Below are 23,438 nucleotides of genomic sequence, written 5' to 3'. Positions count from 1 at the left end.
GCTCTTTGTGTAGTGTGCTGTATCTGTAGGGGGCTCCTTGTGTAGTGTGCTGTATCTGTAGGGGCTCCTTGTGTAGTGTGCTGTATCTGTAGGGGCTCCTTGTGTAGTGTGCTGTATCTGTGTAGGGGGCTCCTTGTGTAGTGTGCTGTATTTGTAGGGGGCTCCTTGTGTAGTGTGCTGTATCTGTAGGGGGCTCCTTGTGTAGTGTGCTGTATCTGTGAGGGGCTCCTTGTGTAGTGTGCTGTATCTGTAGGGGGCTCCTTGTGTAGTGTGATGTATTTGTAGGGGGCTCCTTGTGTAGTGTGCTGTATTCTGAGGGGCTCTTTGTGTAGTGTGATGTATTTGTAGGGGCTCCTTGTGTAGTGTGCTGTATCTGTAGGGGGCTCCTTGTGTAGTGTGCTGTATCTGTAGGGGGCTCCTTGTGTAGTGTGCTGTATTTGTAGGGGGCTCCTTGTGTAGTGTGCTGTATCTGTAGGGGGCTCCTTGTGTAGTGTGCTGTATCTGTAGGGGGCTCCTTGTGTAGTGTGCTGTATCTGTGAGGGGCTCTTGTGTAGTGTGATGTATTTGTACGGGGGCTCCTTGTGTAGTGTGCTGTATCTGTAGGGGGCTCCTTGTGTAGTGTGCTGTATCTGTAGGGGGCTCCTTGTGTAGTGTGCTGTATTTGTAGGGGGCTCCTTGTGTAGTGTGCTGTATCTGTAGGGGGCTCCTTGTGTAGTGTGCTGTATCTGTAGGGGGCTCCTTGTGTAGTGTGCTGTATCTGTGAGGGGCTCTTTGTGTAGTGTGATGTATTTGTAGGGGGCTCCTTGTGTAGTGTGCTGTATTTGTAGGGGGCTCCTTGTGTAGTGTGATGTATTTGTAGGGGGCTCCTTGTGTAGTGTGCTGTATCTTGTAGGGGGCTCCTTGTGTAGTGTGATGTATCTTGTAGGGGGCTCCTTGTGTAGTGTGCTGTATCTGTAGGGGGCTCCTTGTGTAGTGTGCTGTATCTGTAGGGGGCTCCTTGTGTAGTGTGATGTATTTGTAGGGGGCTCCTTGTGTAGTGTGCTGTATCTGTAGGGGGCTCTTTGTGTAGTGTGCTGTATCTGTAGGGGGCTCTTTGTGTAGTGTGATGTATTTGTAGACGGCTCCTTGTGTAGTGTGCTGTATCTGTAGGGGGCTCTTTGTGTAGTGTGATGTATTTGTAGGGGGCTCCTTGTGTAGTGTGCTGTATCTGTGAGGGGCTCCTTGTGTAGTGTGCTGTATCTGTGAGGGGCTCCTTGTGTAGTGTGCTGTATCTGTAGGGGGCTCCTTGTGTAGTGTGCTGTATCTGTAGGGGGCTCCTTGTGTAGTGTGCTGTATCTGTAGGGGGCTCCTTGTGTAGTGTGCTGTATCTGTAGGGGGCTCTTTGTAGTGTGCTGTATCTGTGAGGGGCTCCTTGTGTAGTGTGCTGTATCTGTAGGGGGCTCCTTGTGTAGTGTGCTGTATCTGTAGGGGGCTCCTTGTGTAGTGTGCTGTATCTGTAGGGGGCTCCTTGTGTAGTGTGCTGTATCTGTGAGGGGCTCCTTGTGTAGTGTGCTGTATCTGTATGGGGCTCCTTGTGTAGTGTGCTGTATCTGTAGGGGGCTCCTTGTGTAGTGTGCTGTATCTGTAGGGGCTCCTTGTGTAGTGTGCTGTATCTGTGAGGGGCTCCTTGTGTAGTGTGCTGTATCTGTATGGGGCTCCTTGTGTAGTGTGCTGTATCTGTAGGGGGCTCCTTGTGTAGTGTGCTGTATCTGTGAGGGGCTCCTTGTGTAGTGTGCTGTATTTGTAGGGGGCTCCTTGTGTAGTGTGCTGTATCTGTGAGGGGCTCTTTGTGTAGTGTGCTGTATCTGTGAGGGGCTCCTTGTGTAGTGTGCTGTATCTGTGAGGGGCTCCTTGTGTAGTGTGCTGTATTTGTAGGGGCTCCTTGTGTAGTGTGATGTATTTGTAGGGGGCTCCTTGTGTAGTGTGCTGTATCTGTGAGGGGCTCCTTGTGTAGTGTGCTGTATCTGTGAGGGGGCTCCTTGTGTAGTGTGCTGTATCTGTGAGGGGCTCCTTGTGTAGTGTGCTGTATTTGTAGGGGGCTCCTTGTGTAGTGTGCTGTATCTGTAGGGGGCTCCTTGTGTAGTGTGCTGTATCTGTAGGGGGCTCCTTGTGTAGTGTGCTGTATCTGTAGGGGGCTCCTTGTGTAGTGTGCTGTATCTGTTAGGGGCTCCTTGTGTAGTGTGCTGTATTTGTAGGGGGCTCCTTGTGTAGTGTGCTGTATTTGTAGGGGGCTCCTTGTGTAGTGTGATGTATCTGTAGGGGGCTCCTTGTGTAGTGTGCTGTATTTGTAGGGGGCTCCTTGTGTAGTGTGCTGTATTTGTAGGGGGCTCCTTGTGTAGTGTACTGTATCTGTAGGGGGCTCCTTGTGTAGTGTGCTGTATCTGTGAGGGGCTCCTTGTGTAGTGTGCTGTATCTGTAGGGGGCTCCTTGTGTAGTGTGCTGTATCTGTGAGGGGCTCCTTGTGTAGTGTGCTGTATCTGTAGGGGGCTCCTTGTGTAGTGTGCTGTATCTGTGAGGGGCTCTTTGTGTAGTGTGCTGTATCTGTGAGGGGCTCCTTGTGTAGTGTGCTGTATCTGTGAGGGGCTCCTTGTGTAGTGTGCTGTATTTGTAGGGGCTCCTTGTGTAGTGTGCTGTATCTGTGAGGGGCTCCTTGTGTAGTGTGCTGTATTTGTAGGGGGCTCCTTGTGTAGTGTGCTGTATCTGTAGGGGGCTCCTTGTGTAGTGTGCTGTATCTGTAGGGGGCTCCTTGTGTAGTGTGATGTATTTGTAGGGGGCTCCTTGTGTAGTGTGCTGTATCTGTAGGGGGCTCCTTGTGTAGTGTGATGTATCTGTGAGGGGCTCCTTGTGTAGTGTGCTGTATCTGTAGGGGGCTCCTTGTGTAGTGTGCTGTATCTGTAGGGGGCTCCTTGTGTAGTGTGCTGTATTTGTAGGGGGCTCCTTGTGTAGTGTGCTGTATTTGTAGGGGCTCCTTGTGTAGTGTGCTGTATCTGTAGGGGGCTCCTTGTGTAGTGTGCTGTATCTGTAGGGGGCTCCTTGTGTAGTGTGATGTATTTGTAGGGGGCTCCTTGTGTAGTGTGATGTATCTGTAGGGGGCTCCTTGTGTAGTGTGCTGTATCTGTGAGGGGCTCCTTGTGTAGTGTGCTGTATCTGTAGGGGGCTCCTTGTGTAGTGTGCTGTATCTGTAGGGGGCTCCTTGTGTAGTGTGCTGTATCTGTAGGGGGCTCCTTGTGTAGTGTGCTGTATCTGTAGGGGGCTCCTTGTGTAGTGTGATGTATCTGTAGGGGGCTCCTTGTGTAGTGTGCTGTATCTGTTGGGGGCTCCTTGTGTAGTGTGCTGTATCTGTAGGGGGCTCCTTGTGTAGTGTGCTGTATCTGTAGGGGGCTCCTTGTGTAGTGTGCTGTATCTGTAGGGGGCTCCTTGTGTAGTGTGCTGTATCTGTAGGGGGCTCCTTGTGTAGTGTGCTGTATCTGTAGGGGGCTCCTTGTGTAGTGTGCTGTATCTGTAGGGGTCTCCTTGTGTAGTGTGCTGTATCTGTCAGGGGCTCTTTGTGTAGTGTGATGTATCTGTAGGGGCTCCTTGTGTAGTGTGCTGTATCTGTGAGGGGCTCTTTGTGTAGTGTGCTGTATCTGTGAGGGGCTCTTTGTGTAGTGTGCTGTATTTGTAGGGGGCTCCTTGTGTAGTGTGCTGTATCTGTAGGGGGCTCTTTGTGTAGTGTGATGTATCTGTAGGGGGCTCTTTGTGTAGTGTGATGTATCTGTAGGGGGCTCCTTGTGTAGTGTGATGTATCTGTGAGGGGCTCCTTGTGTAGTGTGATGTATCTGTAGGGGGCTCCTTGTGTAGTGTGCTGTATCTGTGAGGGGCACCTTGTGTAGTGTGCTGTATCTGTAGGGGGCTCCTTGTGTAGTGTGCTGTATCTGTAGGGGGCTCCTTGTGTAGTGTGCTGTATCTGTAGGGGGCTCCTTGTGTAGTGTGCTGTATCTGTAGGGGGCTCCTTGTGTAGTGTTCTGTATCTGTGAGGGGCTCTTTGTGTAGTGTTCTGTATCTGTGAGGGGCTCTTTGTGTAGTGTGATGTATCTGTAGGGGGCTCCTTGTGTAGTGTTCTGTATCTGTGAGGGGCTCTTTGTGTAGTGTGCTGTATCTGTAGGGGGCTCCTTGTGTAGTGTGCTGTATCTGTAGGGGGCTCTTTGTGTAGTGTGCTGTATCTGTAGGGGGCTCTTTGTGTAGTGTGCTGTATCTGTGAGGGGCTCTTTGTGTAGTGTGCTGTATCTGTAGGGGGCTCTTTGTGTAGTGTGCTGTATCTGTAGGGGGCTCTTTGTGTAGTGTGCTGTATCTGTAGGGGGATCCCTGTGTAGTGTGCTGTATCTGTAGGGGGCTCTTTGTGTAGTGTGCTGTATCTGTAGGGGGATCCCTGTGTAGTGTGCTGTATCTGTAGGGGGCTCTTTGTGTAGTGTGCTGTATCTGTAGGGGGCTCCTTGTGTAGTGTGCTGTATCTGTAGGGGGCTCTTTGTGTAGTGTGCTGTATCTGTAGGGGGATCCCTGTGTAGTGTGCTGTATCTGTAGGGGGCTCTTTGTGTAGTGTGCTGTATCTGTAGGGGGATCCCTGTGTAGTGTACTGTATCTGTGAGGGGCTCTTTGTGTACTGTATCCGTGGGGGTCTCCGTGGTGATATACGTGGTATAGGAGAAGCAGTGCGCAGCACTCTTGTCCAGCCTCTCCCCCACCTCGGGGCGTGGCCGGACAGTCTCTAGGGCGGGGCCGGACAGTCCTCGGGGCGGGGCTCACTTACACACGGCTTGTTACATTGTGATGTGCTGGGAAGTTGCCTGCACTGAGTGATCGGGAGATCACCGCTCAGGTCCCATCCTCCGCCTGTAGTCCCGGCCGGGCTGCTGGGCGCCTTGGCCCGGGGAAGGGAAGGGTGAAGCCTCCTGCTGCCCCTCGGAGAGGATCCTGCATGAGTGGAGCCGGGGACAGCGGGCAGGGCTGGGCACTAGCCTGGGCTATGGGACAGGAGCAGCTGAAACTTTTCTGGAGTTATTGGGAGAAGCCTCCACCTGGACCCGGACAGCTTAGTGCCAGAGCCCGTTACTGAGAGCCGTCATCCGGGCTCCGACCATGCCTCTCTCCAGGATGCCAGGCTGGGTGATCCTGCCCGTCACGCTGCCAGCCTTCACCATCACCGGGATGTGGATCGTGTAAGTGCCGGGCTGCGGGCTCTGCTGGGGATGGGGGAGGTAACCGGGACCCGATCAAAGGAGGCTTTGTGCTGGAGGGCAAGGTAGTGACATGTGTGCGGCATATCGGGGGAGGTGAGGGGCCAGCACTGCTCCTGGGCTCTCCAGGGACTCCCTGTCCTCATCAGTGCTGGGGCTCCTCCATCATGTCACTGTCAGCACCGGGACTGCCATGTATCAGGGACTCCCTGTCCTCATCAGTGCTGGGGCTCCTCCATCATGTCACTGTCAGCACCGGGACTGCCATGTATCAGGGACTCCCTGTCCTCATCAGTGCTGGGGCTCCTCCATCATGTCACTGTCAGCACCGGGACTGCCATGTATCAGGGACTCCCTGTCCTCATCAGTGCTGGGGCTCCTCCATCATGTCACTGTCAGCACCGGGACTGCCATGTATCAGGGACTCCCTGTCCTCATCAGTGCTGGGGCTCCTCCATCATGTCACTGTCAGCACCGGGACTGCCATGTATCAGGGACTCCCTGTCCTCATCAGTGCTGGGGCTCCTCCATCATGTCACTGTCAGCACCGGGACTGCCATGTATCAGGGACTCCCTGTCCTCATCAGTGCTGGGGCTCCTCCATCATGTCACTGTCAGCACCGGGACTGCCATGTATCAGGGACTCCCTGTCCTCATCAGTGCTGGGGCTCCTCCATCATGTCACTGTCAGCACCGGGACTGCCATGTATCAGGGACTCCCTGTCCTCATCAGTGCTGGGGCTCCTCCATCATGTCACTGTCAGCACCGGGACTGCCATGTATCAGGGACTCCCTGTCCTCATCAGTGCTGGGGCTCCTCCATCATGTCACTGTCAGCACCGGGACTGCCATGTATCAGGGACTCCCTGTCCTCATCAGTGCTGGGGCTCCTCCATCATATCACTATCAGCACCGGGACTGCCATGTATCAGGGACTCCCTGTCCTCATCAGTGCTGGGGCTCCTCCATCATGTCACTGTCAGCACCGGGACTGCTATGTATCAGGGATACCTACTAAGTGGGCACACTGTGCCAACTAGGACCATGGCATATGGCCAGGACATCCAGATGGGGGGCAGTGACTTCTCCCATCTGCTCACTAAGTTTATTGCTTTTAGTCCTGACATGTTTTAGCTGCTTGATAAAAAAAAAAAAAATCACATAGGACACAGGAGGAAGGTTTTAGGTAGATGACATGATGTGTAAACAATAATAATAATTAATTAATAAATTAAATAATTTTCTGCTCTAAATACATATTTTTCATCCCACCTCTTCTATCCCCTGCATAGGCCATGTGTATTATTGCCAGGCCCTTTCATGGTTCCTTTATGTCTCTCCTTGTCTATGTTTCCAATAAATATCTGGTGCTGGTTGTACCAGGGCTTGGTTTAGCATGAGGGCTGTATGTGCTATGTAGCAGGCTGTTGGTTTACACTGAATTTTTTTCTTTGTCTTTGACCTACATGGTTATAGGCAGCCGTATTCTGACGGCTATATTCACACAGTGTATTTTCAGGTGCTTGTTTTACATGAAAAAAATTTTAACACTTGTTTTTCTTTCTGAAGCATTTTAGTTTTTTTTTTTTTGTTGTATTGTGTGTTTTTCCTCTTTTTTGGCACTTTATGCAAATGAGATCTCTTCTTTCAATTTTGGAGTTGATTGAAATGTTTTCCTGACAAAAATGTTAAAAGCTTGCACAAAGGCGTGTTACTGGTATATTACTAATGATATGTTATTGCAGTCCTTGTTCCTGGCCTGATCAACACCTTATAGATGTCATTCTGTCTCACCAGACCCAAGATTAGGCCAGGGCTTACAGAAGCAAAAAATGTGCAGGTATTGTGCCCATGTGAAACTGGTTCAAGGCTATGTTCACACACAGTATTTTTGCTCAGTATTTCCCAACCAAAACCAGGAGTGGATTGAAAACACAGAAAGGCTATGTACACACACTGTTGAAATTGAGTGGATGGCCATGATCTAATGGCAAATAATTGCCTGTATTTCAAAAACAACCGTTTTTTAAATTGCGGTTGTTTTTAAAATAACAGCAGTTATTTGCCATTAAATCACGGCCATCCACTCAATTTCAACAATGTGTGAACTTAGACTTCCTGTGTTTTCAATCCACTCCTGGTTTTGGTTGAAAAACACTGAGCAAAAATACTGTGTGTGAACATGGGCCCTTGCACACTATGGAAATCGCACGGATAAGCTCTGGCGGATTCTGTGTCCTCCCGTTTGAACATCTGGCTGTCCCATAGGCTCCATTCTATGGTCCGGCGAAGTATCTTGTAGAGATCAGTTAGAATTGAGTAAAAAATTGGTCCTGAACAGTTATCAGGGGTAAATATGTGACATGTCATAGAGGTGGGATGGAATGTTTTATAAAGCAATGGTTTAGCTTTGTAGAAGCCTGATGCTATTGTATAACTGTTATATGGTATTATGCACTATTGTTACAGGTTCTGTACATTCAGTAGGTGATGACAGTCTCAGGGTTACATAACTGTAGAAAGAACTGGGAATGCTGAAGTGTTGAGAACTTGTGCAGGACTGCTACTGTGTAACGCTTGGACTTCTGCCCCTGAGACATGGGATGGCTGTCATGGAAGGGAACACCATTTGTTACTGATCTGTGATGTCCGGGTGTTTTACAGCCCAACTTCATATCGGTTTTATATCGTTTAGAAATAAAGACAAAAATCATAGAGTAAAAGATGGAACTTCCTTTCTATCTTGCAATGACTAGGATTTGGAAAGTTTACCCTGGATTGCAGTAATGCCGAGATGTTACAGAAATTCCGGGGGGACGGGTCCATGTGGAGCCCTGGCATTTTTAAAATAGTTCAAAACTTTTTTTTTTTTTTTTAAATCTATTAGGAAAGGATAAGTGGAAGTAGATGTAGGTCTAGTGTCTTAGGGCCCAATTACACCAACAGATGTCTGACAGATTTTTTCAGCTAAAGTCAGCAATGGAATATAAACAGAGAACAGGTCCTAAAGGAAAGACTGAGATTTTGTCTGAAAAAAATCTGTCAGATAATCTGTCAGACATTTGTTGGTGTAATAGGTAGAGAGATAAAACATTGGGAAATCTTAGGTTCGATCGAACTCAAACCTGCAGCATTTGATTTCTGATGCCTTCCCGTTCTGTGGGGAAGAAGGAGATAGCCCGAGTATTGCCTCGAAAACTGGGATACAGCCTATAAGCAAGGCTGTATCCCTGTTTTCCAGGCAGTCTCCACCTTCCCCACGGAACGGGAAGGCATCAGGAATCAAATGCTGCAGGTTCGATTCAATCGAACCTACGATTTCCCGATGTTCCATCATTTCTAGTAATAGGGCCCTTAGGCCGTGTTCTTTGGAGACTTTGGAGATTGTTTAGCTGATGGATTATAAATTAAACTAGTCTTATTTTCTGTAGTTGAGGATTTTTCATACCATATTTTTTTTTATAACCAATCCCTGACTTGAGAGGGTAAATATAAATATTTGAGTACTCTCGTGTAATAGGGTGTCAGCTTGGGGTCATGGTCTGACCCTATGTTGTTGAGTATCGTCTTATTGGGCAATGGGTTTTATATAGGCAAATTGATTCTTTCATGCTTAAGACTGATGTTAGAATTCCTTAGATCTGGGATGATTGACATGGCCTTTGGTCCCAGGATCATTGACTTAGCCATTGTTATATGAATAGCATAGGACATCCTTCAATTTTCATCAATCCCATGGGGTTTATTAGGATGTTCCATTAAGATTTTCGCGTAATATTCACAGTTGATTGTGTGTGTTTGCCATTCTCATACTGTCTGTATTGTATTCTGCAGTCAGATCTTTTAGCTAAGTGCCATAAACTCGCTCTACATTGTGCAAGAAAATAGGATGGGGGAGGTGTGGAAGCTGGGAATCAGACTATAAACAGTGTGGTGTCAGGAACTAGTGCATAGTAAAGTACTGTCCATAATCCTGAGTATTCGAGCAGCTTCAGACTGACCTTGGTGTTGATGACTTTGATCTAATGTATGTTGTATTGTTGTTGTTTTTTTTTTTAAATTAACAATTAAGTTTATTGCAAGCAATAAACAACCGATTACAGACATACTAATCTGCAAAGCTGTACAAAAGGGAGACAGCAGAACACTACACACAGATTGTGTAAAATACTGCTTTATCAATAAAAGTTCTCAATCATTCGCCGTGTGAATGCCTGATCACAGACAATTTACTTGTTGTAGGTTGAATCTTTTATGATAGCCTTATGCTGTGTTTACACTGAACCATTATCGTTCGAATTTTCGCAGTAATGATCGCATGTGAGTGATAATTGTTCCGTGTAAACACAGCAAACAAGCGACGTTTGATCTTTCAACATGTTCTCAAATCGTTGTTCGCTAAAAATTCACAGATCGCTTCGTGTAAACAGTCTTTCAAAGATTCACCCTATGTGAAAGATGGGCTTAAGCCAGTGATGGCTAACCCTGACACTCCAGCTGTTGCAAAACTACAAATCCCATCATGCCTGGGCAGCCAAAACCATATCTTTGGTTGTTCAGGCATGATGGGATTTGTAGCTTTGCAACAGCTGGAGTGTCAAGGTAAGCCATCACTGGCTTAAGCGATCTTAAAAAAAAACAAAACTAACAACGATAATAAGTGATAATAAGAATCACTCAGATTTTTAGTCAAGGGTGTCTCAGATCATTTGAAGAATTACAAAATGAATTTTTGTTGAATGAAAGGTACAGATAAGCTTATTATCAGCTATTGCAAGCTACACATAGTACAACGGAGAAGGAGAAATTAAAGGTTCAAAGACACGAGTTAATGGATACATTAGCAAGGGTGAAGGGTGCAAGAAAGGGAGAAATGAGACTTCTATACAAAACCTTAATTGGTTACTTAAAGGAGAAGGTAAGCTATAATAAAAAAAACTATTATGGGAAAAAGAAATCGGGGTGATAACTAATGAGGAATCGCAGGATGTTATAGCAAGATGGGAAAACGTCTACATCAATAGGAACCATCAATTGATACAATGGATTATCCATAGATTACACTTTCCATCGAATATTATATGTAGAATGGGGAGACAGACAAATGACAAATGCCCAAGATGTGAGGTGGATGGTGCGAACTATGCCCATATGATGTGGAGCTGCTCCCACATCCAGAGTTTTTGGCGGGAGGTGTCTGCATCTCATAAAGGGTAGGGGTAGTGATTCCGTACAATGCAGTATATATGATTCTGGGTCGCTCCTTACAGTTGAAAGATAATAGACGGAGTGTTATTTTTAGCAAGATTACTAATTTTGTGTAACTGGATTAATCCAAGCACACCAACCAAGGAGAACTGGTAAAAATGGTTGCTTCTGTACAAAATATGGAAAGAGCCCAAATTTACATTTTATAGATATGTTTGTTTTTTTTTTTTTTTTTTTTTTGGTGTGGTTCCCCCCCCTCTCGCACATTCTTGAAACCTTGGTGGGGAGGGTGGGGATAGTTGGTGGTGGGTGGGGGAGGAGGATTAAAATCTTTTGGGTCTGAGGACATGTGTTATTGTATTACAATGATGAATACATTTTGTATGTCAGTTTTGTCCGATATTTATAAGATGTAAATGTAAGATTCTTTTTGTTTAACAAAATAAAAATTTATTTAAAAAAAAAACAAAAAAAAAAACAAAACGATCACTAACTATTTTTCTTACGAATTTTCTAATTTATTCATCTAAACGCTAATCGTTGCTTCAAAATCGTTAAACGACCGATTGGGCGAAATAAGCGCAGCACAATATGAGTATACCTTCTGGAGTTCTGACACCTCTGGGTGTAGATTAGTGCCATTCTATTGGGTTAATCCATGTCCTTGATTCCTAGCACATTTCACATGAGTAATATGTGCAGAAGCCATTTAATTTATCTGACTTGTTCTGTATCTGAGGAAGGGCCGATTTAAACAGTAAAACCTGTAATTTCTGGACTTACCAAACATTGCCTAAAGACTTTGCACTTCTTATACACAAGCTCTATGTCCAGGTGTGGTTTTCTTAACTTCCTCAACTTCCTCTATGTCATGTATCTGGGTATGTTTGAAAGAGGCTCCAAAAAAATACTGCTCATAGCGATTTAGTGTGAATAAGCAGGTAATTGATCCACAGCACAGGTGAACCTTACAATAGGGATAATAACTAAACATTTTATATAGCACCGACATATTCCGCAACACTTGACAATTCTGGGGATACATACATTGACAAAATCAGACATTACACACGTAACCAGGGCCACCTGGCCTTGACTTTGTGCAATGTTGTGTGTAAAGTTAGTGAATGGTGTCACAATACGACTACAAAGCAAGTTGCAAAACAAACAAACAAAAAAAACCTATCCTTGATATGCACAACTTTGCATTTATTGACTTCAGTGCAGGTGTCCTATGACTGTGACTTGCTTGTGACTTTAACAGCCGAGTCGCATCTATAATAAAGTCACACAAAAGCAAGTTGCTGAAGGCATTTTGGCCTTGTGTCTAATCTATCTTGGATTAGATTTGCTGTCGTGCGACTTCTTTTTCCTGCACCATTTTCAGCACATTTTTATGTTTGTTTTATGCCATTTTTTTTTTCCAGCATTTCCAATTAAAATCAATCCCTCTATATGAATAAGCCCCTAAAGGAGGAGTCTGGTCATGAGAATTTTTTATGTAGTGTCCTATGAGGGTACAAACACACACACCGTATACACAGCTTATTTACTGCTGCGATACGCAGCAAATACGCAGCAAATTAGATCTAAATAACTGAACACGGCATCAAATCTGCTGCAGATCTTCTGCGTATTTGCTACGTATCTGCTGTGTATACGGTGTGTGTGTGTGTGTGTGTGTTTGTACCCTGAATCTACATTCCTATGCGGATTTTCTTTCTGCTGCCAATATGTAGCCCTTGCCCAGTTAACCCACCACTGCCGAGCTAATACATTTCCTGTCCGCACTTCTACCTGCTTTTCCCCAATCCTGGTGTCCTGCTCAGCCAGTAAGGGGCCTATTCCACCGAGCAATTATCGGCCGATGATCGCTCCGTGGAATAGAGATAATGATCAGCCGATCGTCATCGGCTGATCGTTCATTTAGGTTCAAACGTAAAATCGTTTAAAAACATAATTTATCTATGCAGGCTGCAGGGCTTCTGCGCTCCTTCTCCCAGTCCCACCCGCAGCAGCAGCTTCAGAGGGGACTGTCTGAGCTGACAGACTGCTCAGCCAATCACTGGCCAGAACCGCCGCGGCCAGTGATTGGCTGAGCAGTCTGTCAGTTCAGACAGGCCGCTCCGAAGCTGCTGCTGTGCACGGCAACAGGAGAAAGAGAGCATGAGAAGACCTGCAGTCTGGATAGGTTAAGTATGATGTTTAACCCCTTTAAGGACAGAGCCAATTTCGATTTTTGCATTTTTGGTTTTTCCTCCTTGTGCTTAAAGGCCATAGCACTTGCATTTTTCCACCTAGAAACCCGCATGAGCCCTTATTTTTTGCGTCACTAATTGTACTTTGCAATGACAGGCTGAATTTTTGCATAAAGTATACTGCGAAACCAGAAAAAAATTCAAAGTGTGGTGAAATTGAAAAAAAAAAACGCATTTTGTTTATTTGGGGGAAATGTGTTTTTACGCCATTCGCCCTGGGGTAAAACTGACTTGTTATGCATGTTCCTCAAGTCGTTACGATTAAAACGATATGTAACATGTATAACTAACTTATTTTGTATCTGATGGCCTGTAAAAAATTCAAACCATTGTCAACAAATATACGTCACTTAAAACCGCTCCATTCCCAGGCTTATAGCGCTTTTATCCTTTGGTCTATGGGGCTGTGCGAGGTGTCATTTTTTGCGCCATTATTTGTGTTCTTTCTATCGGTACCTTGATTGCGCATATACGACTTTTTGATTGCTTTTTATTACAATTTTTCTGGATTTGATGCGACCAAAAATGCGCAATTTTGCACTTTGGGATTTTTTTGCGCTGACGCCGTTTACCGTGCGAGATCAGGAATGTGATTAATTAATAGTTCAGGCGATTACGCATGCGGCGATACTAAATATGTTTATTTATTTGTTTACTTTTATTAATAACCTGGGAAAAGGGGGGTGATTCAGACTTAATTATTAGGGGAGGGGGCTTTTTCCTATTAACAACACTTTTTTTTACTTTTATACTTATACTAGAAGCCCCCCTAGGGGACTTCTAGTATAAGTGCTTTGATCTCTCATAGAGATCTCTGCAGCATAGATATGCTGCAGAGATCCATGAGATAGGCACTCGTTTACTTCCGGCTGCTGCAGCCGGAAGTAAACGAGTGCCGAGCCGGGGACGCGCCATCTTGGAGCGGTCCCCGGCCGGCTTCAGTAACGGAGATCGCTCCTCCGGGATAACATCCCGGGGGAGCGATCTCCCCACTAGACACCAGGGATGACGCTGCGTCCGGTATTCAGATGCAGCTGTCAACTTTGACAGCTGCATCTGATTACTGTATTAGCGGGCACGGCGATCGGACCGTGCCTGCTAATACCTGCGGTCCCGGGCTACAAGCGGCACCCGGGACCGCCGCGATTCAGAGCGCGGCCGCCGCGTGGCTCTGCTCTGAACGTCCCTAACGGCATCAGGGCGTAAATATACGCCCTATGTCGTTAAGGGGTTAAAGGGGAACTCCAGGTAGAGGTTAAAAAAAATACCTTTTGCAGAAGCATAACGCATTACTTACCTATCTATTCCAGTTTTGAAACTACCAAAAATCCATTTGTTTTGGGGGGGGGGGGGTTGTGTTTCTGCACTTCCTGGTTGAGCAGTTGTACACAGAATTACAGATTCCAGAATGCAATGCTTTCCTGTTCATCACAGTCCCCCACCCTGCCCAAAGCTTTTGCAGAACATCTAGGCTGTGTTCACACATTGCAGTTTCATTGTGTTACTGAATTATTTGCAGTAATTTGATTTCATTGTGGTCCCACCCACCCACCCATCATGCTGTATTCTCTACCTGTAACACCACACAGCGCTGTATTCTCTACCTGTAATGCTGATGCATCTGTTATCTTTGAAGTTGAGCCCCACAATAAGGCTCTGATCCTCTCTGCCGTTTAGCATCATTTACTTGTGTTACTGCATCATTTTTGTGAATACGCTGCCATGACACTCCAACATGTGTGAACACAGCCCTAATTTTACTGCACACTTCTGCACAATTAGAGCAATTAGTGCAACACATGCTTCTGGCTGATCAGAGATGGTGAATCACTTAGCCAGCCAAGCCTCCTGGGACCTCACGCCCTGCCTCCTGTCTGCATCATCAGCCTGTGCTCAGCAAACACACACAATGTGAGGCAGAGGCATGGAATATTTGTCTCCTAAGGTGGGAGAGCAGTGGGAGCAGGAGACAATGTGAATTGGCACAGAGGCCTGGATTTCCTGGATTTCAAACAGCTACCAGTGTGGCAGAACCGTACAGATATGGTAATACATTATAAAGACACATCTATATAACTTTTAATGTACTTCTAATAGAAAACAAGTTTTCCTTATCTGGAGTTCTCCTTATCTGGAGTTCCCCTTTAACAAGGGCTGCAAGGACATCGGTAACCATGTCCCTGCAGCCCTGCTAAATGATTATCGGGCCGTGGAATAGGCCCAGTAAACGAGCGCTGATGTAGCAGATGGGCGCCCGTTTACATTGTTGATCGGGCGACCCTAAGTGTGCTGTCATGCCGCAGCCACTGATTGACTGAAGGGTACGCCAGGAAGCCTGGAGCCAGAGAAACAGACAGGAGCATGAATAGATAATGTATTAGCCCGACAGTGGTGGGTTAACTGGGCAGGGGCTACATTATCACAGCTGAATGAAAATCCACATAGGAATGTAGATTTGAATCGCAGCAGAACTCTCATCGTGAAATCCGCTGCAATGCGGTACCGGTGGCCTAAAAGTAGTAACTACGCTTGCTACCTACAATTTAATCTTTAGTCAGTGGGGTCCAGATGCTTAGACCCCTACCAGTTGCTAAACTAAGAGCTCGGCTAAGCACTTTCTCCTTAGGAAACCACTGGTACGTATCCCATGCAGTATTGGTTGTAGACCACTGCAAGAGAGCAATGGAGGAAAACTTTTTCCCACTTCTAATGGGAACCCTTCACATTTTTAGGCTGTGCTTCTATGCAGTATTTTGGGGTCATGCAGTATAGGTGGCTGAAGAAAATGGCCCAAAAGCAGGAGGGAAGCCTTAGAAATTGAGTGGTAACAATCACACCTATTCTGTGTATACTATATACTGTGGAGTTGGTAATGTAAGTATTAGTGTGATTAAATGATTGAAGAGGAGTCCAATCCACAACAAACCATAGGTGTGAATGTAACCTTAAGGTGTTTAAGGGCTTGTTCACATAAAAGAACTATGTGTATGGAGCAGTGCAGCCTCAATGTGCTGCTGTAGAGACTCCATCAGATGCTGTATGTGCAGAAATAGTTTTTCCTGTAAAATGCTTCTAGGGAAGAATATCATTGAACATATGGCATGGTTTTTATATTTAGTTTGGTTGATGCAGTGTTGTCACATTTTCTTTATATATCTTGTGATACTAAGTTTAGATATTTTGGTCGTCTTATTACCCTGCTGTGACACTACTTGTCATATTCTCTTGTTTGCCTTAAAGGAGTTGTCTGTGCAAAATCATCCATTTCCCTATGCATCAATGTTATAAATAACATGATCTTTGTAAATAACTTGCACTACTGGTGCTGGCTCTATCATGAGATCCTGCCACAGGTTATGTCCCTGGAGCAACTTCTCAACCTTCTGCTGCTGTTGGGCAGGGAGGCGAGCACATGCGCAGTATGGTCTGAGAGCAATCACAATGTGCATGCGTCAGGATGGTACAGGTGGATTTAAACATTCACTACAGGACAATAAACAGCAATATCTTTGCACTAAAAACAGAAAAAATAAGAAATTTGTACATGGTGTGACTTGCCATCTGCTATACAGACTGATGTTTTTCGATATTACTGAAGTATCTTGGACAACCTATTTAATATAACATGGAAATTTGGCAAAAACCCAGTGACGAATACAGCAGTGTTATTGCTGTTGAGATGTACAAATATATAACCTTTCCACATGGGGTTGTTGGTAAATAAGCCCCACGGGATGATAATAGAGCCGGCTCTCAAGTGACTGTGTGCAGCACAAGGAATGTAGGAAAACAAATAGAATGATTCACATTGTTCAGCTGTCCGCCTGGCAGAACATGAGAAATGACCAAACGCAGGGCAGATTTGTCCATTGCTTGTAGATTGGCCACACAGATTGTAGTTGGCTGACATACTTATATACGTTTAGGCAAATTGATCAAACCCCAGTCTGCAGGTTCAAGAAAGGCCGGACCACTTCTTTCTTGTATTGAAAGTTATTGGCTTGCTTGTCTGAATGGCTATGACTCCCCCCGATTTAATCAATTTCAGTGAGCTCATCAATTTTCTTAATGTAGCCATAGACCTAACTATAATCACTAAGGATCGGACTGTAATCACTTACTGTAATGACTATTTCTATGTAAGGAAAGACGCTCAGCTTCTAATCATGAGAAACCTTTTTCCAGATCATGAAATTACAATTTTGCGTAATATATATTCTAAAGGGTTGAATCACCATAGACCACTCCTTTATATCGCCGAGAGTTCAGTTTCCTATACCATTTGCATTTGCAACATTGCAGCCATATAGAAGATCTCTGTTATAGCTAATAGGGCAGGGCCATATACCCTAGCAAACTATATCAACAGGTTTGCTTACTGAAGTCCCTCACAGTGTATTTACTTTGGATTTTCTATGTGGATGTGCAGGCAGAAAATCTGTAGCGAAATACCATAGCAGCCAAGTGGATGAGATGGGAACAAATAATGCTGTGGAAAGTTTCCACACACAAGTTGACCCCTGGTGTCTATGTAAAACTCCACAGCATGTAAGCTGCTTGCTTGTATTGTACACATTGTATATACAGTGGTACCTTGGTTTAAGAGGGTTTTGGTTTAAAAGCTCACATTTTTTCAAAATTGTGACTTGGTTTAAGAGCATTGCTTTGATTTAAAGGGGTACTTCAGTGGGGGGGGGGGGGTCACTTTTTTGCTGGGAGCGGTGGGTCCCGCATCGCGGCGCTCCGGTGCCTGGTTCCTGGCCGCTTCCGGGTGTCTGACACGGGCCCGAGACGTGGCGTCTCAGGTCCGCTCAGCCACTCAGTGAAGGTGTCAGGATCCGTTTCAAGTCTGCTCAGATCCCGCCTCCTTCACTGAGTGGCTGAGCGGACCTTAGACGTCACGTCTCGGGCCCGCGTCAGACACCCGGAAGCGGCCGGGCACCGGAGCTCTGCGATGCGGGACCCGCCGCTGGAACCGGGGAGGTGAATGTACGTCTTTTCCCTAGGCCACCAGTCAGGGCCAGCAGACCACCCCACATAATTCGGAGCCTTGTTTCTATTAGTGATAAGGAAACCATTTTTTTTTCATTGTTCTTTTTCAACTTTTTGCAAAAGATGGAAAAACCGGTGCTGATCAAAAGGCATCCGTTTTTTTTTTTTTTAAACGTACACAAATAAGGTGAGCTACGTTTTTGTGTACATTAAAGAAAAACGGATGCCTTTTTTTCTTTTTTTTTTTTAATGGAAGTCAATGGAAAAACGGATTAAAACGGATGCACACAAATGCATCCGTTTTTTTTTTTTTGCAAAAATGGATAAAGAAAGCAAATTGCAAAAACGTAGTGTGAACCCAGCCTAAGCCATGAATATTAGATCTTCTTAGGCTACATTCACATGTCCGCAGTGCTCCGTGCTTCAATCCCACTCCGTGTTATAACAGCTCCTTTCTTTTATGCGGCACTGATCGCAGCCCCCGACTAATCGTACGGACGTGTGAACAGGCCCATTGAATAACATTGGTCCTATGTTCTGTCCGCAATCGTGCACTCCGCTATTGCAGACAGAACTATGGACATACAGTATGAATAAGGCCTTACTCCCAGCACTGTATTGATCAGATGCTGGCCACTTCCTATACTTGCAAGTGCCAAACTATTCCTAACAGTGATGCAGAATATTGTAACATTTGCTTGATTCTAATATTCATGGGCATCAATTTTTAAAGGCTAGGTTTAAAAATAAAATAAGCCTCAGTCCGTGATCCCTGGCTGCTTTCCCCCTGAAGATGCTCATGTCCCTGCTGATCTCCACTCGCTGGTCCCCTTTTTGATGAAATGCACACAGCACTGTCACTGTGCACATCATGTTTCCATGTACAGCTGAAGCATCCCATTACCGGCTTATAATGAACGCTAAGCCCATGTTCACACATTGTTGATATGTTGCTTATTTGGAAATCTTTATTGGAATATAGTACAAGGAAGTAAATTGGGTTTTTCTAAAAAGGTCAGCAGCATGTCCTGTATATTGCTGAATACTCTGCAGCTGATTTTATTCTTTTCTATGCAAAGGGTAAAATCCCTAGCAATCCACATATAATACATGCAGGTTTTGCTGTGGATTTGCAGCTTAATCCATGACTGGAAATGTTCTGCTTTGCCTGAGCTTAGAGTAACACCTCTGTTGTATAGCAAGAGATACACATCGGGGTCATGGCATGTACAGCAGGTGACGGGAATGGCCCTGCATTAACACTACTAGGGATCCTGCACGTGGTCTTATCAGGTACAGAATATTACAGGGCTTCTGTACATCCCTATGCCTCTAATATCATACTAAGGTATAATAAACTTATTTTCTACAGCATTCTGTATTCATGGGGCAGAAAAACAAACTGCTCCATTGGATTCCATGTGTATGGAGGTATTGTTTCCTCGAGCCCCTCCTTAGGCCGGTTATAACTCTATATGTAGATACAAGGATATATTCACGTATTGCAGTCATATGATGGTTTTTGCTGCAATGTGTATGCACACCCTAAGCAGATGTCTGGACATGCAGCTGGCACATTGGGTGGTACTGTTGGCAGGTTGACTATGTGCTGCTCACAAAGGAGTTTTACAGAGGAGGCTTTGGGCCGTGCACAGTTGCCTGGGTAACAGTACCTTTCTGCCAGCTGCTTCAGCCCATGTCAGACTCACGTTTCTGTTGTATGTGTTTTTTTTTTTTTTTTCCCTCTAAACTCTGAAGTGTGTATTTTGGGTTCATAATTTCTTATTACACCCTCAGCTTTTTAGTATAAAAAAAAAATTACATTTAAGGGTGTAACCCCCTTACTACCACTCATTAAAATGAGTCAGGTGACCTGCGTTTTCGTGTAGCTGTAATTGCATCTTTTCAGATTTAATCCAGCTGTTATTTTGAAACCTTTCTCCATCCTCACTTCATATGTATGGCTAAAGTTTGACTCATCCACATATTTCCAGGAACTGGGTTGGGTATTTATGTCTGTGTTTTCATTTGCCTGTTAGAATTTATCTTTATTTTTTTTGGTGTGTTCTCTGCTCCATCTGTTGAATAAACGGATGACGGTGTAGGAAAGACTTACCCGCAGTTTTACTAAAGCAGTATTCGTCCAGCTTCTCTTAGGCTGCCTTCACACGCACAGGGGGAACTTTATAGTTGTTTCTGCCAATGCAGAATTGTGGCAAAAGTGTGAAAAATTTATGACCTAAAACCGTTTTTCCTCAAACCTTTTTGCACAAAGTTTTGTTAGTTATTATTTTTAGTCTATGTTCAACACAGTTTTTGGACGACTATTGCAAGCATTAAAAAGGTTTTTTGGGACTTTTGGACCTCTTTTTACCCCATTTTTTTCTGTCTTTGGATTGTATATAAGCGGCCTGACCTCAAAAAGGCTGACACCTAATTTTATGCCTGTAAAAATGTATACATGTGTGAAGAGCCATTGGATTCAATAGCAGGTAATCCAGTGGGCGATAACTGCCTTTCACACTTTTTTTTTTTTTTTTTTGCATCTGTGCATTTGCATTTTTTTGCTTTGTCAGTTTTATTACAGCTGAAACACGTCTTAAAGTGAACATAGCCGCTTGGCCATAGCAACTAAAAAAAACGTCAATGTGTACGTAGCCTCGGTGTTGTGGTACTGAATGATTATATCTTTGGGGGGGGGGGGGAAATAAAAAGAATAGATAAAAAAATCACTGAAAAAAAAATCTCAATGCAAAATAAAAGTTTTGTTTTTTATTTAAGGCTGAAAATATAGTCCTTAAAGTGTACACCTAGCCTAAAGGTATTGACGATGAGACCGGCCTATCCTTCCTTATTAGTGTGCTACTGAGCGTCCTTTAAAAATGATACCTCAAGTATTAAAATCACTGCAATGCAACTTTTTTCCAAGGACTGTTAAGGCCCTTTTACACCAAACGATTATCAGCCATACTTGTCCGATAATCGTTTGGTCTAATAGTGCACGTTAAAAGGGCATGATTAGCCGACATGCACAATGTTGGCTGATCGTGGTCTTTTAACATGTTGAAATGGCCCGATCGTGACGGCGACAGTCTGCAGCTCGTCGCTCCGTGTAAATGGAGTTCAATGGGCCACCCGGGCGATCTAAGGCTCGTCCAGGCAGCCACCCCCTGCTCTTACTGTCTGTGCGTGTAATATCATAGGTGCTCTCTTCCCCTTTATATTGTGCTGTGTAATATAGCCTCCAGGCAAAAGGACAGAAAAGAGCGCATATCATCCCAACCATAAGGTCTTGTACACAAGTCATGTGCATGGATTATGTCCAGAGGTACAGTCCTATGTGCTATGGTTTGGTCATTTATGTATAAATCTCTTCTTGAGGATACAAACACACACGGCATATACGCTGCATATTTACTGCTGCGATACGCAGCAGATACGCAGCAGATTAGATCTAAATAACTGAACACAGTATCAAATCTGCTGCGTATCTGCTGTGTGTGTTTGTACCCTGAAGGATTTGCAACCAAGACACACTGTACCGGAGGTATAGAAGGGCCAGGGCCTATTAACCTGTGCTGCTGCCCTAGGCACTAAACCTGAAGATGCCCAATCTTTACTCCCTAATTAGCATCAGATTGGTAGGTAATAGCTCCAGGGGCCACATTTAACACCACCACACCAGACCTGAACAATACCGCCATTACCAAACCTGACCAATACCAACATCTCTCCATCCCCCTCGAAAAACAACCAGATTTACTGACTGAACAGGAGGTATGAGACTAGATAAATAAAAACTAAAAAAAGGTGTTTCTTGCCCCCGTTCAAGGTGCTGCCTTAGGATCCGGACCACGGGCGCTGAGTGGTAAATACAGCACTGAGGAGGGCATCATAGACTTATGGCCTCCATATTGAGGCTTTATAAAGAATAGATTTTACAGACCTATTGCAGTAGTGTGCACGAGCCCCTACTCGCAATGAGTTGTCTAAATAATGTAATATTGTATACATTATATTTACTTAGTAAGCAGTCTGTTAGACAGATGACAAATATGGGAACCCTGTCTCTTTTTGGTGTCTGCTATCGTGTCTGGACATGAGCCCAGTGTGAAGGTCTGGATCTGAGCATCTTGTTAGCGGTGTCCTGTGTAATTTGACTATCCCTAAACATACTTTTAGGTGCGTTGAGATGTTCACATGCAGCTGTTTAATTGGAAACTTGAAAGCAGGTCCTTGTGAGAGGAATTGCCTACAGGCTCTGCTGTCTGAATAGGAAAAGTTTTGCAGGCTTCCAGCTGATTGCCGTCTAGTAAATAGTCAGGATCAGATTTCTGCAGGAATGAGGAGCTAAATGCCGATAGTTAGAAGCAATAGCTTGTCCAGGTGCATTAGGTAACTACACATTGAAGTTGTGTTCCGTCCTAATTAAACATACAGAAACCTAGGACGTACTGTATAGTGGTCTATTTTTTTATTTTTTATTCTGAGGCTCTGTTGCCATTTCTTTCATTCCGAATATGCCTTGAGTCTATGTCCTTGGTCTTTTGACTCCTTATGTTATTGACCTACTTATCTTGCTTGCACTTAGAAATTTTACCTGCTGCTAAAATTTAATCTGCATTCTTTACATATCACTTAGATTGCTTAATGACATAACCTTTCTTATAAAACCTAAATGGACGCAGTTTTTCTCTCCTCGCCCTATGACGGCACTCCTGGAGAGGTCCACCTCCTACTCCCATTGGACAGAAAACAGGATACAGGAAATCCCTGGTTCTTTAAAGAAGCAAACTTCCCTCTTATCGCCAGTTTCTGTTTCCTGTCCCCATGAGAGCAGGAGCTCCAAGGTGGTTCTTTTCTACCTCCTTCCTTCCCTGGATCAGGAAGCAGGTGTCTGGTGGTTTACCGGTCCGAATCTCTTACTGGCTTCCTGGCGGCGTCCGGCTCCGCTTCTGGGCAGCCTCCTAGTCTGGTCCGGTCCCCTACACCTCCAGTAGCTTGGTCCCTGGTGCTCCCCTGACTCCCCTCGGCATGGACTGGTGCTGCGTTGGCCGGGGGATGGTTGTGCTGCTGGCAGTGTTCGGTAGCTTCCAGAGGCTGAGGCCTTCTCAGGAGGAGCACCTGTAGGGAGACGCCGTATCAGCACGCAGCAGAGGGGGCGGGGCCAGCCGGTCACATGATTTTTTTTTTTTTTTTTTTTTTTTTTTTTTTTTTTCCCCTGTGCCAGATTCCAAAGGGACTGGAAGCCTCACTGTGGTGAGTGCTTGGTCCTAGGGTACTCTGGCTGCTCCTTTCTGTGAGGTGCTAAAACAACCGAGAAGAGGAGAATATAATTTTCAAGGATATCTTCTGGTTTCTTAATATTTTGTTGCCCCAAATAAAGGTCACCATAAAATGTATACTTTAGTCGAGCGTCTGGTTCACTTGGTATAAGGTTTATGGGGCTCTCCTGACCATCCACTGACAGATGATGTCAATAGAGATAGGGGTCAGGTGCGATGAAAAATCACTGCCTGATCCCTTTGTTCTGGGAGAGATAAGAGCTCTCTGGCTACAGCTTAACCCTCCCCTCCCTATAGAGAACACAGGAGAAGTCAGCCTTGCCAGAAGACGGGGAGAGGTTGGGAGTGATAACTGACAGCTGGACAAACGTTTTGGCGCCTTTTCTGTGATATTAGTAGTTTAATCCTACTACCACCCCCAGTGTACCGCAAGTGGGGCTGAT

At 45.1% G+C, this 23,438-nt stretch overlaps 1 protein-coding gene across 1 annotated transcript in view; it reads left to right on the top strand.

Annotated features, from left to right (window-relative positions):
• The first annotated feature begins 4,856 nt into the window (after positions 1–4,856).
• The window catches only part of LOC138799433 (transmembrane protein 150A-like), an 87,111-nt gene continuing 68,529 nt past the window's right edge, over positions 4,857–23,438 (top strand). Inside the window, exon 1 of the mRNA XM_069980582.1 lies at positions 4,857–5,234. Coding sequence (XP_069836683.1) covers positions 5,155–5,234 — 80 coding nt within the window. The 5' untranslated portion in view covers positions 4,857–5,154. The remainder of the gene's footprint in view (positions 5,235–23,438) is intronic.

This window comes from Dendropsophus ebraccatus, chromosome 8 (genome assembly GCF_027789765.1).
Source record: "Dendropsophus ebraccatus isolate aDenEbr1 chromosome 8, aDenEbr1.pat, whole genome shotgun sequence".
Taxonomy (NCBI): Eukaryota; Metazoa; Chordata; class Amphibia; order Anura; family Hylidae; genus Dendropsophus; species Dendropsophus ebraccatus.
This window is presented reverse-complemented; position numbering and strand designations above follow the sequence as displayed.